The 15,334-nt window shown below is 53.9% G+C and overlaps 1 protein-coding gene across 2 annotated transcripts; it reads left to right on the plus strand.

Annotated features, from left to right (window-relative positions):
- The first annotated feature begins 1,780 nt into the window (after positions 1 to 1,780).
- On the plus strand, positions 1,781 to 14,955 carry Syt12 (synaptotagmin 12). 2 transcript variants are annotated; one of them, XM_048360623.1, is made up of 8 exons: positions 1,891 to 1,916; positions 5,284 to 5,309; positions 5,429 to 5,477; positions 6,903 to 7,295; positions 10,306 to 10,521; positions 11,270 to 11,390; positions 12,910 to 13,043; positions 13,633 to 14,955. In XM_048360623.1, the coding sequence occupies exons 4-8, from the start codon at positions 7,020 to 7,022 to the stop codon at positions 13,804 to 13,806; spliced, it is 921 nt and encodes a 306-aa protein (XP_048216580.1). In that variant the 5' UTR covers positions 1,891 to 1,916; positions 5,284 to 5,309; positions 5,429 to 5,477; positions 6,903 to 7,019; the 3' UTR covers positions 13,807 to 14,955. The 2 variants fall into 2 exon arrangements, with proteins under 2 accessions (XP_048216579.1, XP_048216580.1); XM_048360622.1 differs by having other exon boundaries at positions 1,781 to 1,916; positions 5,284 to 5,477.
- Positions 14,956 to 15,334: the final 379 nt, after the last annotated feature.

Here is a 15,334-nt window from a genome sequence, read left to right on the forward strand (position 1 = left end):
CGTCCCCCACCCCCACTCCCTACGATGCTAGCTCAGGAGTTGGCATGGTGGCCCAGAGCCCAGGCCAAGTTCATGGCTCTTGGCCCAGAGTCCAGAATTGCTGTTGGGGGCAGGGGGGAGGACTGCATCCTCATTTGTAAAAGGGGGGAACCTGGGATCCATGCGCTCAGTTGCCAAGTCCAGACAGGCGTGCCTCCACTTGTGTCTATGCACACGCTGCAGTACACAAGTATCGCTGGGTCCTGTCGAGATGGGATTGACCCAGGAGCCCCGTCTGTGCTGTGTAGATGGGGTACTGTAGGTGGGCTGGCTGAGGAGGGGATTACAGGAGGGATATGCAGTCTTCGGTGCTCAGATGCCCTGCTGCAGGAGCCACAGGGGACACTTGTCACCAAGTGCGCTGGCCGCTGATCTGCCTTGTCACCATCTGCATTCTAAGCAAATCCACAGCCCCTGTGCTTGGCAGACTTCCAGGCCACCAGCAGGAGCCCGGGAAGGTGTCTGAGGTGACATGGCGGCAAAGGGGGTCTTAGGATAGCCAGTAACGTCATTAAGACAAGGACATGGGGGGCTGGGAAGGTGGCTTAGCTGTAGAGTGCTCGCCTAGCATGCAGGAAGCCCTGGGTTCGATTCCTCAGCACCACATAGACAGAAAAAGCCGAAAGTGGGCGCTGTGGCCCAAGTGGTAGAGTGCTAGCCTTGAGCAAATAAAGAAACCAGGGAGAGTGCTCAGACCCTGAGTTCAAGCCCTAGGACTGGCAAAAAAAAAAAGAAAAAGACTTGGGCAAACCCAGACCTGGCTGCAATCTAGCCTCCCTACAATGACTGAGTGACCATGGGCTAGTTCTCTGCCCTTCTCTGAGCCTTCCTTCCCCCCTCCATGAAGTGAGGGTAACAGGATTTATCCTAGAGGGTAAATCTTGGGGGTGACAGGGAGTGGAGAAGGCACATGGTATTCTTGGTGTGAAGACACTGTTCGTGGGTGCTGGGCAGAATGGCAGGTGCCTTTATTCTTGGCTTTAGGGAAGCGGCTTGACCTCCCCGAACATCTCCTCGCTTACCTCAAACTCAGCTTACCAGGCTTGTGCTCAGAGACGTTCCAGGGGCCAGCAGGTTCTAGAAGTGAGGAGGGGCCAGGTCTGGCCCCCAACAAAAGCCTCGTTGTTGCTGAAGGTGGGGCAGGATGCGGACCCGCTGTAACTTGAAACACAACTTTTCAAGAAACACTGAAAATCCTTTTCTTTTTTAATTCCTTTTTTCAGTGCTGGGATGGAACTCTGTGTCTCACGTACTCGGCAAGCGCTCAGCCACTGAAATCCATTATTTTATTAGAGATTTCCCAAAGGAAAAAAAAAATACAATTTAACCTAGTGCTAGTGGCTCATGCCTAGAATCCTAGCCACTCAGGAAGCTGAGCTCTGAAGATTATGGTTTCAAGCCAGCCCTGGCAGTCCTATCCATGAGATTCATACCTCCACTTAACCATCAAAAAGCTAGAACTAGAAGTGTGGCTCAAGTAGTAGAGCACCAGGCTTGAGTGAAAGGGCCAAACTCCTATGTAACGCAGGCTGGTCTCAAGCACATGCCTGTAAATCCCAGTACTCTTGGAAGACTGAGGCAAGAGGGTTTTGAGTTCAAGGCAAGGCTGGGCTACATAAGAAGTTGTTCTAACTTGAGTTACAGTCTTAAAATAAGAATGATGATAAAATTCTTAAAAATATCCACCTTTGGCCAAATGCCCCTCACAGCTGCCTGTGAAAACCCTAGTGACAGACACATAGGATGCCACAAGAAGTAAGATCTAGGTCAGGGCTGGTGGCCTCCCAAACTCTCACTGCTGTCTCTCTTTTCCCTTCCAGTCACAGCCACTGCAGGGGGCATCATGGCTGTAGATGTGACAGAATACCATCTGAGCGGTGAGTCCCCCAGGCCCAACTCATTCATGCCTTTGAGCCAGGACCTCAGCAATGGGCTCCGGTGGGAGGGACCAGCATAATTGACAGGTAGGAAGTCAGTGACTTCCTGTGGAGGTCAATGTTAGATTCCTGGAGTGTGGAAGGCAGGCCATGCACCCCAGGGGTGGTGCCTGCATGGGACATGGCAGGTGCAGTCCCGTTTCCCCCCCTCTCCCCGCCCCATGGGTTGTGTGGTGTAGAATTAAAAGCTAGCCTGGAGTCCAGATGCCTTACATAAGTGGTGGACAAGCCAGGGTGGAAACACACCTGCCATCTTTTTGGTCCTGGTTCTGGGGCTTGAACTCTAGGCCTGGACCTTGTTCCTGGGCTTCTTCTACTCTGCCACTTGAGCCACGGCTCTTCTTCTAGCTTTTATTTTTGCAGTTTATTAGAGATGAGAGTCTCGCACACTTCTGGGCCTGGTCTAGCTTCGCCCCATGACAGCCTCCTGAGCAGATAGGATTACAGGCGTGAACCATGGGTGCCCGGCTATCTGCCACGCTAGCTTTTCTATGCCTCCCCCACCCACAGATGCGGTGATAGGGGGCAGGGGCAGTGAGTTGGTAACAAGTCCAGGATGTGATCTCAGGTCTGAGATCTGAACCCCCAGGCTAAGGCTGCCTTCGCTCCTCCTCTGTTGAAAGCACTCCACTCCGCCCTGGGACTGAGCTTTAGGATGGAGCCGGAGCCACCTTTCCCACCTGCCAGCCAGTAGGCCTCACTTTTTACCTGAGGCCTGCAAGTCTTTACCAAAGCCTAGGTGTGGCCTTGGGCAAGTGATGAAACCACTCTGAGCCTCTACTTACTCATCTGTAAAATGGGGCCCTGAGGAAGCCTCAGGCTGTTGGAGGGACTCCGTCAGCTAACAAGGGTGTGAAATGCCTAGCACCACACCAGTGCAGCCCTTCCAAGTCTAGGCCTTTCCCTGGCCTGCTTCCCTGCTCTGCTGAGCCCTCAGGTCGGGAATGGAGGTTAGCGGAGAACACAGAGCTGGAGCCAGACTGTCTGTCTGGTAGCAAGCTTCCATTTTGCCCTCAGTTTCCTCATTTTACAGTAATAGATCCTGCCTCTCAGGGTGTTCTCAGGACTTGGGGTCAATATATAGGAAGAGCTTAGCAAGGTCTAGCGAATATGAATAGTGCGTTATAAAAGGCGTTATTGTTAGTGTTATTACTACTAGTAGTCTCCCCCCTATTTCATTTCTTTTCAATTCATTTCATGTCAACTTTAGTTCTTTCATTTCCATTTCATTTCATTTCTGGTCTTAGCTTAAACCTCACATCCTTTGGGAATTCACTGTCATTCCATGTCACTTTCGTGTGTATGTGTGTGCGTGTGTGTGTGTCTGTGTGTGCACACCTGCGTGCATGCATGCCAGTTCTAGGGCTTATACTCAGGGCTTTGCACCCTCACTTTTGGCTTTCCTGCTCACGGCTAGCCCACTCCCGCTTGAGCCACGGCTCCACTTCTAGATTTTTGCTGATTAATTGGACATCTGAGTCTCACGGGCTTTCCAGCTCAGGCTAGCTTTGAACCATGACCTCCTGAGTAGCTGGGATGACAGATGCGAGCCACCGACACCCAGCTCTGTGTCATTTTCCTGGGGCTTTTCCTTTCCTGTCTCCACGCCTGCTCCTCCAGTCTGAGGCCAGGACCCTGGACGGGCTGGGGTCCAGCATGAAACAGACAGAGCTTCATCAGCTGTCAGTGACCAGTACTGGTAATTTTGTATGAGCGTCTACAAATATTTAAATAGCCAAATGGCCCTTGGCAGAAAAAAAAAAATGTTTCTACCTCTCACGTGCAGGGAGCCTGGCTCTCCTTTGCCCCTTCGCTTGCCCACCACCTGCTCAAGCAGCCCTCCGGCTTCCCTTCTTACCCTCTGGCCAGGCCTGTGCTGCTGCCCACCCTGCCTTGACCCGCTGAGGCAGAATTCACCACATTCTCCAATCAGCCGGGCCTTTTCCATCGCACCCTGTGCTCATAGAACATTCTAGAACTTTGCCATGACTGAGCCCGGAACCCTCTCTAGTCATCGTTTTCGTGTGCCCGGGAATGACCTTCCACCCGCAGAAGTCAGGAGCAGATGGTATGAGCTGATGTGAACCTCATTACTCATTGGCTGTCGTCTGCCCCATCCCGCTTCTCCACTCTGTGGCTTTTACATCAAAACCCTGTCGCTATATCATATTGGGGACGGGTTGGGTTTTGTTGTTGTTGTTGTTTCCTTTTAACGATGCTAGAAATGTTTCTGCGCATTGCCACGGGGGCCAGACTAATAACCTCGGTTGTCATTTTCAAAAGCCAGTGACATTCCTGCTGTGACAGCATCGGGGGCCCCCAGCCCCCTTGGTGGGACCTTCAGGCAGTTTCCAGAGCTCTGCTGTTATAAATAAGCCTCGGTGACTCACAGGAGACAGAAAACTGCTTGGGAGTTTTTTTTCCCTTAGAAAAATTCACCAGGATGGGACCAGGAGATCGTGGAAGTTTCTAAAGAATGAAGCCCAGAGGGCTGGGGGCATAGCTTATTGGTAGAGCAGTTGCCTAGCATGTGGAAAGCCTTGAGTTTCATCCCTACCACCACCAAACTGTAAGCCTAGTTATTCAGGAGGCTGAGATCTGAGGATCACAGTTCAAAGCCAGCCTGAGCAGGAAAGTCCATGAGACTCTGACCCTCAACTATCAAAAACAAAACAAAACAAAAACCATGCTGGGCACTAGTGGCTCATGCCTATAATCCTAGCTACTCAGGAGAGCACTAGCTTTGAGCAAAAATGCTCAGACAGTGCCCAGGCCCTGAGTTCAAGCTCCATGACCAACAACAAAAAGCAAAACAAACAAGTGGAGTTGTGGCTCAAGTAGTAGAACACTAGTCTTGAGCACAAAAGTTCAAGGACAGCATCCAGGCCCTAAGTTCAAGTCCCAAGACTGACACAACAACAGCAACAACAACAAAAACCCCACAAAAACCTCAGGGACAATGCCAGGCCAAGGTCCAGCACACACACTCAAAAATGTGTTCCGGAATAAGTATCAGGGGGTTGGGGATGTGGCCTAGTGGTAGAGTGCTTGCCTAGCATGCATGAAGCCCTGGGTTTGAGTCCTCAACACCACATAAACAGGAAAAGCTGGAAGTGGCGCTGTGGCTCAAGTGGCAGAGTGCTAGCCTGGAGCAAAAAGAAGCCAGGGACAGTGCTCAGGCCCAGAGTCCAAGCCCAGGGACTGGCAAAATAAAATAATGATAAGTATCAGTGCTGAGCAACCTGCTTCCTGGGTGGGGGTCTAGGACCACTGGCCCCACTAATGAAAGACTACCCTTCCCTTCCAGTCATCAAGAGCCCCCCTGGCTGGGAGGTAGGTGTCTACGCGGCAGGGGCCCTGGCACTGCTGGGAATTGCAGCCGTGAGTCTGTGGAAGCTGTGGACTTCTGGGAGCTTCCCCAGCCCCTCCCCGTTCCCCAATTATGACTACAGGTACCTTCAGCAGAAGTATGGCGAGACCTACGTGGAGGCCAGGCCAAAGGTGAGGCTGCCCCTGCGCCCCGGCCCTCGTTTCCTTACCCCATCCCGCTTGGTGTCCCCTCAATACGGAGACCAGGCCTTGGTTCCCTGCAGAATTTCTACTTCCTAGCACGGCACCAGGGAGTCAAACATTACTTCTTAGCCAGCCTCGGGTGGCTCACACCTGCTACTGAAGAGGCTGAGATTTGAGGATCACAGTTCAAAGCCAGCCCAAGCAGGAAAGTCTGTGAGACTCTTACCTCCAATTAACCACACCCCAAACACAAGTGCAGCTGTGATTCAAAGTGGTTGAGGGCTAACCTTGAGCAAAAAAAGCTCAGGAACCGCACCTGGGCCCCGAGTTCAAGCCCTAGAATTGACAAAAACAAAAAAATAAACAAAAAACTTCTTGTTTTTCTCTCTGTATCTGTCCAGTACTGGGGCTTGAATGCAGGGCCTCTTATTGTCACTTAGTTCTTTTTGCTCAAGGCTGGCACTGTACAACTTGAGCGTTTTGACGTTTCAGTGGTTAATTAGATAGAAGAGTCTCAGCAGCTTTTCTGCCTGGGCCGGCTTTGAACCATGATCTTCAGATCTCAGCCTCCTGAGTAACTAGGATTACCGGCGTGAACCACACGCACTTGGCCCACAACATCATCTCAATGACTGCGTGAGATTCCAATTTTGTGCATGAGCCATGATTTACCAAATGCCATTATAAATAATACAGTGGGTGTTTTGTATGTAAAACGGTCTTCATTTGAGATGATGCGCCTTGGAGAGGTGCCCAGATGTGGAAATACTAGATCAGATCACTAGATCATATTTTAAGGCTCTCGGTATCTATTGCTGAGTGCTTTGTCATTTACCACTTGGCAGAGCGTTTTTCAAACATCACACTCCAGATCAGAGTCTCTGGCGTGCTCTCATGTGGAGTGCCAGGGGTACCATCTCATACTCTACTGGAAAGAGTATAAACTGGGACAACTGTTCCAAAAGAATGTTTTGAAAACACAGTCGGGGGCTGGGAATGTGGCTTAGCGGTAGGGTGCTTGCCTTGCATGCATGAAGCCTGGGTTCGATGATCAGTACCACATAGACAGAAAAAGCCAGAAGTGGCACTGCGGCACAAATGGTACAGTGCTAGCCTTGAGCAAAAAGAACCTCAGAGGCAGTGCTCAGGCCCTGAGTTCAAGCCCCAGGACTGGCAAAAAAAAAAAAAAAAAAAGATAAAGAAAAAAGAAAACACATCTCAAAAGGCATCGAAAGAGCCAGGTTCCAGTGTTTCATTCTCATAATCCTAGCTACTCAGGAGACTGAGGTCTGCAAGGTCACAGTTCAAAGTCAACTGGGGAAGAAAAGTCTGGAGGATTCCATCTCCTGGACTCTCTTTCTCATCTCTTGAGTCTAGTTTTGATCCCCAGTGTCCCTTTTGCTCCCCCCCCAGCGAGTACCCCCATGGACTGCCCAGCGGGCCAACACTCGAGGGCCGCCCAGCCGCAAAGGCAGCCTGAGCATTGAGGACACCTTTGAGACCATCAGTGAGCTGGGCCCCCTGGAGCTGATGGGCCGGGAGCTGGACCTGGCCCCCTATGGGACCCTTCGCAAGTCCCAGTCAGCTGACTCTCTGAACTCCATCTCATCCGTGAGCAACACGTTCGGGCAGGACTTCACCCTGGGCCAGGTGGAGGTGAGCATGGACTACGACGCCACCTCCCACACTCTCCACGTGGCCGTGCTTCAGGGCAAGGACCTCCTGGAGCGGGAGGAAGCCAGCTTCGAGTCCTGCTTCATGCGAGTCAGCCTGCTGCCTGATGAGCAGATCGTGGGCATTTCCCGGGTAAGTGAGGCTGGTGCTCTGCGAGGCACCTCTTCCCTGGGATGCCGGGCCGGGTGGGTGGCTCTGCGGGGCCAGGCAGGATCGGTGGAGGGCGCTAGAGAGCGGGTCTGGATGCTGATCTGGAGATGAAGAGGCTGTTGCTGCCCGCATGTGGTTCCCAGGGCAGGGATCCAGTGAGGACAGTGTTTGACCACTGTCCATGTCTGTCCCTGTGTCACCTTGGGGTCCTGCAGGAAAGAGGTGATATGCTCATTAGCAAATCTGGGGACAGTTTAGTGACAAGACTGTATACAGGGATGTGGGTGGGGAAGGGGTGGCTGGTACCCAGGAGGGGCGAGTCACCGAGGAGAGGAAGAAAGGGGAGGTTCAAGCTCCAGAAGGAGACTGGATAAGAGCCTTACCCTTTGGGTAAGGGATGGGGTCAGCCCCCCAGGGATAGTGCAGAGAAGGCCCTTAGGGAAAGGCACCTTGATTTCCCCCCAGTGGGTAAGGGAGCATGTTGACCCAGGCTATGGAGATCAATCTGGGACAAAGAACAAAGAAAAGGAAAGCTGTGTGCAGCTGATGCCTCACATCTGGAATAGAGTTTACTCAGGAAGCTAGGTCTGAGGATCACAGCTTGATGCCAGCCCTGACAGTAGAGTCTAAGAGACTCTTATTTCCAGTGAACCATCAAAAAGCCAGAAGTGGGGCTGGGAAGGTGGCTTAGCGGTAGAGTGCTTGCCTAGCATGCATGAAGCCCTGGATTTGATCCCTCAGCACCACATATATAGAAAAAGCCAGAAGTGGCGCTGTGGCCCAAGTGGTACAGTGCTAGCCTTGAGCAAAAGAAGCCAGGGACAGTGCCCAGGCCCTGAGTTCAAGCCCCAGGACTGGCAAAAAAAAAAAAGCCAGAAGTGGAACTGCTACTCAAATGGTAGAATGCCAGCCTGAATGGAAAAAGTTAATGAACAGCACCCCAAGCCCTGAGTCAAAGCCCCAGTACCAGCAGGAAACAGAACAAAAACAGAATAAAATAAACAGAGGGAGAGCCAACAGGGTGGGGTGGAAGGAGGCCGCAGCCATATTCCACCGCTCCCTTAGCCTTGACAGAGCGTGCACGCCAGCCTGAGCCACAGCTAGCTGTCAGCAGCAGACGGCGCCAAGCTAGCAAGATGCACAGGCCAGCCTCAGACCAGAGTGGGAGGAGGCTGGGGCCCAGCCAGGCCGAGGGCCTTCAGACTCCTCTCTGCCCACCTGTGCCTGCTTACTTTTACCAGGCTACCTATTATCTGGCAAGCCCTCACCAGTAGACACTGTCATGGTTCCCCACACTGACCCCATCACGATGGAAAGTTCTAGAACTTTCCATGGAGGGCACTGAGGGGGGAGGCGGTCCAGTGGATGGTTAAGAGTCACACCTGACACTGATTGCCTGGGTTCAAATCCTAGTTCTGCCCCTTGCTCACAGTGTGCCCTTGGGTCAATCACTTACATTACCGAGCGACTCCATTTCCCCCTTTCTCTCCAACGGGTGTCATAATTATTGAGGAAGGCCTGGGTTAATACATAAACGTCTTTAGCCCGGTCCTGAGTAGGTGCTCAGTAGTGGCTCTCAGGACCCTGAAGAGCTGCCCACGACCAGGGGCCACCGGAAGGACTCTGGGTGATTCAAGACATGCCTTCAAGGAGGGGTGCTGCAGTAGCAGCCACCACAATGACACCCACCCACCTTCTGCTTCACAGAACCCAACAAATCTGTCTCTCTCTCTTTCACACACACACACACACACACACACACACACGGTCAACAGGATGGTATCTTAGGGCATCTTACAAATAAGGAAACTGAGCTGAGGCTGGCTTTGCTTAGGAACCCCAAAGAATAAAGAGATCAGGGGGGCTGGGAATATGGCCTAGTGGCAAGAGTGCTCACATGAAGCCCTGGGTTCGATTCCCAAGCACCCATGGCCAGAAGTGGCGCTGTGGCTCAAGTGGTAGAGTGCTAGCCTTGAGTGAAAAGAAGCCAGGGACAGTGCTCAGGCCCTGAGTTCAAGGCCAGGACTGGCCAAAAGAGAGAGAGAGAGAGAGATCGGGGATCTGAACCCAGGCTTCCTGTCCTGCTCCCCGTGTGTTCATAAAGCACATGCTTGGAAAACGGCCACGGGTGGGTCCCCATGGGCAGGAGACAGCGAAGAGTAGTTTGGCCAGGGGTAGGAGATGGGGTCAGAAGCTTCCACGGGGCTTTGTTGCGTGTGGCAACAAAGGAGGAGTCTCACACAGGGGATTGCGTGGCCAGAGTGGCTCTAGGGGACGCTTCAGGAGATTTCCCAGAGCCAGGCAGCCATGGAAGACTGAGGTGGGGACGCTGGAGTAGAGGGAAGGGCAGGCTTTGTAGCATCACAGCCCGTCCCATTACGCAGGTGGCTGCCTCCAGGCTCGGCAACCCCCCTGCTTCCGAGAAGGTGCCAGCGATGAGTGTTCCTCTCTAAATATCGCCAGGCTGTGACTCAGGCAGCCCCCACGGAACCTCCCTCCCCGGGGGCTGCCCACGGCTTCCTGGGACAAGGCCAGCGGCACCCACTAGGCAGGACTGAGCTGGGAAACAGAGCCTGCCCAGCTTTGCCTGTGTGCTCTGTCCATCTGTCTAGCCAGCCAGCCATCTATCCCTCCAGGCAGCCATCATCCTCTGGGTTCAGCTCAGCACCTCGGGAGGCTGGGAGACGTCACACACAACTGTCCTGTCTCCATTGTTCACCTGGCCTGGGCCTGCGAGACAGGTGGAGCCCTGCCCAGCCAGGGGTTTGAGAGGGTTCTGTGGCATCGTGGCACCTGAGCAGAGGGGTCAGATTATAGAAACTTCGAATGCTACTAAAAGGCATGGGTGCTTTTAAACTTTCAAGACTGAGCTAGGTGAACCAGGCTCTGGCCCAGGTCTCTGGACTCCTCACCCAGTGCTCTCTCCCCATAGCAGTCTCTCCAGCCCCCTTCCTCAGTTTTGGGGCTCCCTCCATGGCCCCATGTCTTGCAGATCCAGCGGAATGCCTACTCGATCTTCTTCGATGAGAAGTTCTCCATCCCTCTAGACCCCACGGCCCTGGAAGAGAAGAGCCTGAGGTTCTCAGTGTTCGGCATCGATGAGGATGAGCAGAACGTCAGCACCGGGGTGGTGGACCTGAAGCTGTCCATGCTTGACCTCGCCCTCCAGCCTTTCAGTGGCTGGCTCTACTTACAAGATCAGAACAAGGTACGTTTCACCAGCCTGGGCCAGCTCTTCCACCTGGGAGAGAAAACACATAGACTCTTCTTAGAAGGAAGCCCATTAGCCAGGCGCCAGTGGCTCATGCCTGTAATTCTAGCTACTCATGAGGCTGAGACCTGAGGATCGTGGTTCAAAGCCAGCCCAGGCAGGAAAGTCCATGAGACCCTGATCTCCAATAAATAACCAAAACGTCAGAAGTGGAGCTGTGGCTCAAATGGTAGAGCACTCGCCTTGAGCAGAAAAGTTCAGGGACAGTGCCCACGCCCTGAGTTTAAGCTATAGGACCAGCACACACACAAAAAAAGTGCCAAACTCCCTCAAAAACAAGCCAAAGCCAGAAGGGCTGGGAGTGTCGCTCAAACGGCAGAGCGCCTGCCTAGTAAGCACAAGATCCTAGTACTGACCAAAAAGTAAAGAAGATAAAATGTTTAAATGCCCAGGAACATTGCTGTGTATGCAAATGCTAGAACTCCATTCTGCTTGGATCCCTATGCACCACTGTAATGGGTCTGACAGGCAACCTGGGTACCGGCTGCTGAGGCAGCAGCACCTGCGCCTGGTAAAGGGATGGAGTTGTGGGGAGAGCCTATCCCTTTCTCAATCCCACCAGCCTAGGAGCTGGGTGTAAGGGACCGCAAGAGCAGCCACTTCCCAATGGAGAAGGGAGCATCACCATTCCCAGGGCCCCTCAGGTCCTGAGACAGAAGTCCCATGAGCCACATGTGTCCCCTAGGCCGCCGATGCCGTGGGGGAGATCCTTCTGTCCCTCAGCTACCTGCCCACGGCTGAGCGCCTCACTGTAGTCGTGGTGAAGGCCAAGAACCTCATCTGGACCAATGACAAGACCACAGCGGGTAAGGCTCTGTGTGGCGGCTTCTCCATGGAGCTCGGGAAGCCACAGCCCAGCCACTGAGCAAGCAGCCGGCAACATCACCATCGGCAGGTGCAGGGCATGGGGGGGGGGGTGCCCCAGCTCCAGGTGAGCTCAGTGTCAGGCAAAGTGGGGACACATGGGGAACCCTGGAGGGTGGCAGGGAGCCTGAGCAGACAAAGGGGGGAGGGGACAGGAGCAATGCAACAGCCAGGCACCAGTGGCTCACACCTATAATCCTAGCTACTCAGGATAGAAGGAATAGGGATCGTGGTTCAAAGCCAGCCTGGTCAGGAAAGTTTATGAGACACTTATCTCCAATTAACCTCCAAAAAGCAGGAAGTAGAGCTGTGGCTCAAGTGGTAGAGGACTCGTTTTGAGCAGAATAGCTCAGGGACAGTGCCCAGGCCCTGAATTCAAGCCCCAAGACTGGCAGAGAGAGAGCAAGAGAGCATTCCCAGAAACAGGTTACCAGGCTTCAAATAGGGGTCAAGGCCACCAGCTCTGAACAAGCACCAGCAGGACCTAATGCCTCATCTCTTCGGGAGCCTCCCGCCCCTCTCAAAGCCCCTTGAAAGCAGCTATAACAGACAGCCAAAACCAAAGGAATGATCCATTGGGGTGGCCAGCCTGGAGGGCTCCGAGCCCAGGCAGGTGCATTTAGAAGTCCCAGCAAATAGCTGATGGACAGCCAGACGGCACCGTGGTATTTTAGAGCTGCACGCTGTTCATTAGTCAGGCTCTGCTGCACTGGAGCCGAGTGATTCAGGGTTGACATTTGTGCTCGGGCCATTTGGTAAAGGGGAAGTGGTGGATCAGCCCAGCCCCCTGCAGCATCCTGTGAGGGGGAACAGGGGAATGTATGGTTGTCAGGCCCTGAGGCAGAGCCCAGCCCCCTCCTGACTTGCCTTGTGAGCCTCTGTTTTCTCATCTGTAAAGTGGAACTTTAAACAACACAGAGCAGGTCGCGGTGGTACACACCTGCTCTGGAAAATCTGGAGAACCCTTGAGCCTCAAGAACTTAAGACAAGTCAGGTGCTGAGGATGGCAGTTTGAAACCAGCCTGAGCCAGGAAGTCCATCAGACTCTAGTTAACCACCAAAAAGCTAGAACTGTGGCTTGTGGTAGCGCACCACCAGCCTTGAATGAAAACGCTAAGGGAGGATTAGCTAACAGGCCCGGATTTCATGCTCTAGTACTGGTACGCATGTGTGCGCCCACGCATGCTCACCTGCATGTGGGTGCACATGTATACACACACACACACACACACACACACACACACACACAAATCCAGGACAAGCATGGGCAACACAGCAAGGCCCCATCTCAAAGTAAATGAACGAATGAATAGATTAAATAAGAAAGACCTAATGGCAGGCTATTAGAGATAGCGGCTGTAGCAAAGGGTTGGGGAGCTGGAGGCAGTGGGCTAAGCCAGCGAAGAAGGCAGTGCCCAGTGAATATGGCGTGGGTCCTCACCCCTCTACACCTGCCTACAGACCCCTTCGTCAAGGTGTACCTGCTGCAGGACGGAAGGAAGATGAGCAAAAAGAAGACAGCCACGAAAAGGGATGACCCCAACCCAGTGTTCAACGAAGCCATGATCTTCTCCGTGCCGGCCATTGTACTCCAGGTAAGGGGGACCGGTACCCCAGGGCTGCTGGGCCACTGGAGACTCTCAGGACTCCAAAAGGGGGCAATGATTTCTCTCAAACCATCACACTTTTTATTTCTTCTGCAGGTCCTGGGTCTTGAACTCAGGGCCCGGGTGCTGTCTCTGAGCTTTTGTGCTCAAGGCTAGCACTCTATCACTTAAGCCGCAGCTCCACTTCTGGATTTTTGCTGGTTAATTGGAGTTAGGAGTCTCACAGACTTTCCTGCCCGGGCTGGCTTTGAATCATGATCCTCTGGTCTCAGCCTACTGAGTAGCTAGTGTTACAGGCATGAACCACAGGCATTTGCTAAACCTTATGGGAGTTGATGACATAGGAAAGGATGGCTCAAGTGCACCAGCCTTGAGTAAAACAAGCCAAGCAAGAAGGTGAGGCCCTGAGTTCAAATGCCACTACTGGCAGTACTGGCCATTTGTTTGCCAGGAAGCTAAGGACACATTTTACCTCTCCGGTCAGAAGGCTGAGTCAGGGGCTTCGTTGGTATCCCAGGGGGCCTGGGAGTCATGGAGAACCTCCAGCTGTTCTTGTCCTATGTCACTTCCTTCCTAGGACCTGTCTCTCCGTGTGACGGTGGCTGAGAGCAGCAGCGATGGCCGTGGGGACAACATAGGCCATGTCATCATCGGGCCATCTGCCAGTGGCATGGGGACCACACATTGGAACCAGATGCTGGCCACACTACGCAGGCCCGTGTCCATGTGGCACCCGGTTCGGCGAAACTAGCAGCCAGGGCAGGCCAGGTGGGCGGCAGAGCCACTGGGGCCTGGCACAAAATCAGCTCTCTCCAATGTTCTCTCCATCGTCAAGCGAGAGTGGTGAATGCTGGGCCTCCCTGTGGAGTCCCCGTCCGCCATCTTGAATCCTGTCCAGACTGTAGTCAGGGAGCAAGCGTGGCCCTGCGTGCAGGGACCCAGGGCTTCCTCCCACTGCACCAGGACGCCGGGACCGAGCAGCAGACTGGCTCACGGAGCACTGGCTTGAAGTCCTCATCATCTCTGTCCCTTGGCTGTGACTTGGACTCGGAGAACTGGCCAGCTCTCCCGCCCCACTGTTTCTGAAGACTAGCTGCCAACATGGGCCACAAGCCTTTTGGAGAGGCAGGCACTGGCAGTGGGAACATGATCAAGGCATGAAGAAGCTGAGGTCCCCGCCCCGGGGCTGACAATCCAGTCGTGGGAACTTGGGGAAGGACGGGAGGAGGGGGTGAGGGAGGACCCTTGCACCAGGAAGTTGCTGTGCTTGGAGAGATCCGAGAGAACTCAGGGTCCCAGGCAGGGTGCATAGCCCAGCCAGGGCAGGGACATCAGCCATCCTGCCATCAGCCTAGTGGGGACCAGAGTCTCTCTCTGGGCAGAAGAAAGGGAGAGACCCAAACAGAAGCCTCAGGCTCACGAGGCAGAAGTGTTGCCCTCCCTGGCCCTTAACCACAAGAGCCAGAAGTCCCAAGAGGTTGACAGGTTGTAGGATTGGATCCCTGCAAAGGGACAGAGGGACAAGGTTCTGGGAGGGACTGGCTAGGAGTGGACAGGCCTCAGCCAGGCCTAACACCGGCCCTCAAGACACTGGTGTCCTCATTCAAGTTCACGAACACCGTGGCCTCGGGGACACGCAGCATCAGCCTGATAGCCAGGGAGAGACCTAAGGGGGTAGGGAAAGTTGGTACCCCAGGGGACCCTGCCTAGGAGCAAAGGGCCTGGGCCGTCTAGCCCCTCCTGAGCTCGTCTTCAGCTTCCCCCAATTTAGTTGGAGTCAGGGTGTCAGACTTTTCTAGGTGTCACAGGATAAGGGGGCGGCTTGCAGCTGACAAAGGCAATCTCAGCAAAGCAGAGCTCTGTACCCTTCACCTTGGAGGTGGGCAGGGAAGGCGCACCTGTGTGTTTGAAGGGATGGCGGGGGTGGGATGTGCAGAGCTTTGGCGGCAGCATCTGCTCTGCAGGGCCACCCACAGGTGGGGGTGAGGGGAACGCGGGTTGACTGGCCCCCCCACCTCGGCCCTGGTGAGCTAGGGAGGCCCAGGTACAGCTCTGGTCATCAATTCCATGGAGAGTGGGGTGGCTAGAACAGGCACTAGAGAGCGAGATCAAGAAATCAGAGAGAATGGGGCTGGGGATATAGCCTAGTGGCAAGAGTGCCTGCCTCGGATACACGAGGTCCTAGGTTCGATTCCCCAGCACCACATATACAGAAAATGGCCAGAAGCGGCGCTGTGGCTCAAGTGGCAGAGTGCTAGCCTTGAGCGGGAAGAAGCCAG

Source organism: Perognathus longimembris, chromosome 13, assembly GCF_023159225.1.
Source record: "Perognathus longimembris pacificus isolate PPM17 chromosome 13, ASM2315922v1, whole genome shotgun sequence".
Taxonomy (NCBI): Eukaryota; Metazoa; Chordata; class Mammalia; order Rodentia; family Heteromyidae; genus Perognathus; species Perognathus longimembris.

Bases quoted from the DNA above. Each gene is read 5' to 3' on its own strand.
- Syt12 (XM_048360622.1), top strand. From the start codon at position 1,883: ATGGCTGTAGATGTGACAGAATACCATCTGAGCG. The intron at 11,391-12,909 runs GTAAGGCTCTGT...ACCTGCCTACAG, and splicing joins CAATGACAAGACCACAGCGG to ACCCCTTCGTCAAGGTGTAC. The intron at 13,044-13,632 runs GTAAGGGGGACC...CTTCCTTCCTAG, and splicing joins TGCCGGCCATTGTACTCCAG to GACCTGTCTCTCCGTGTGAC.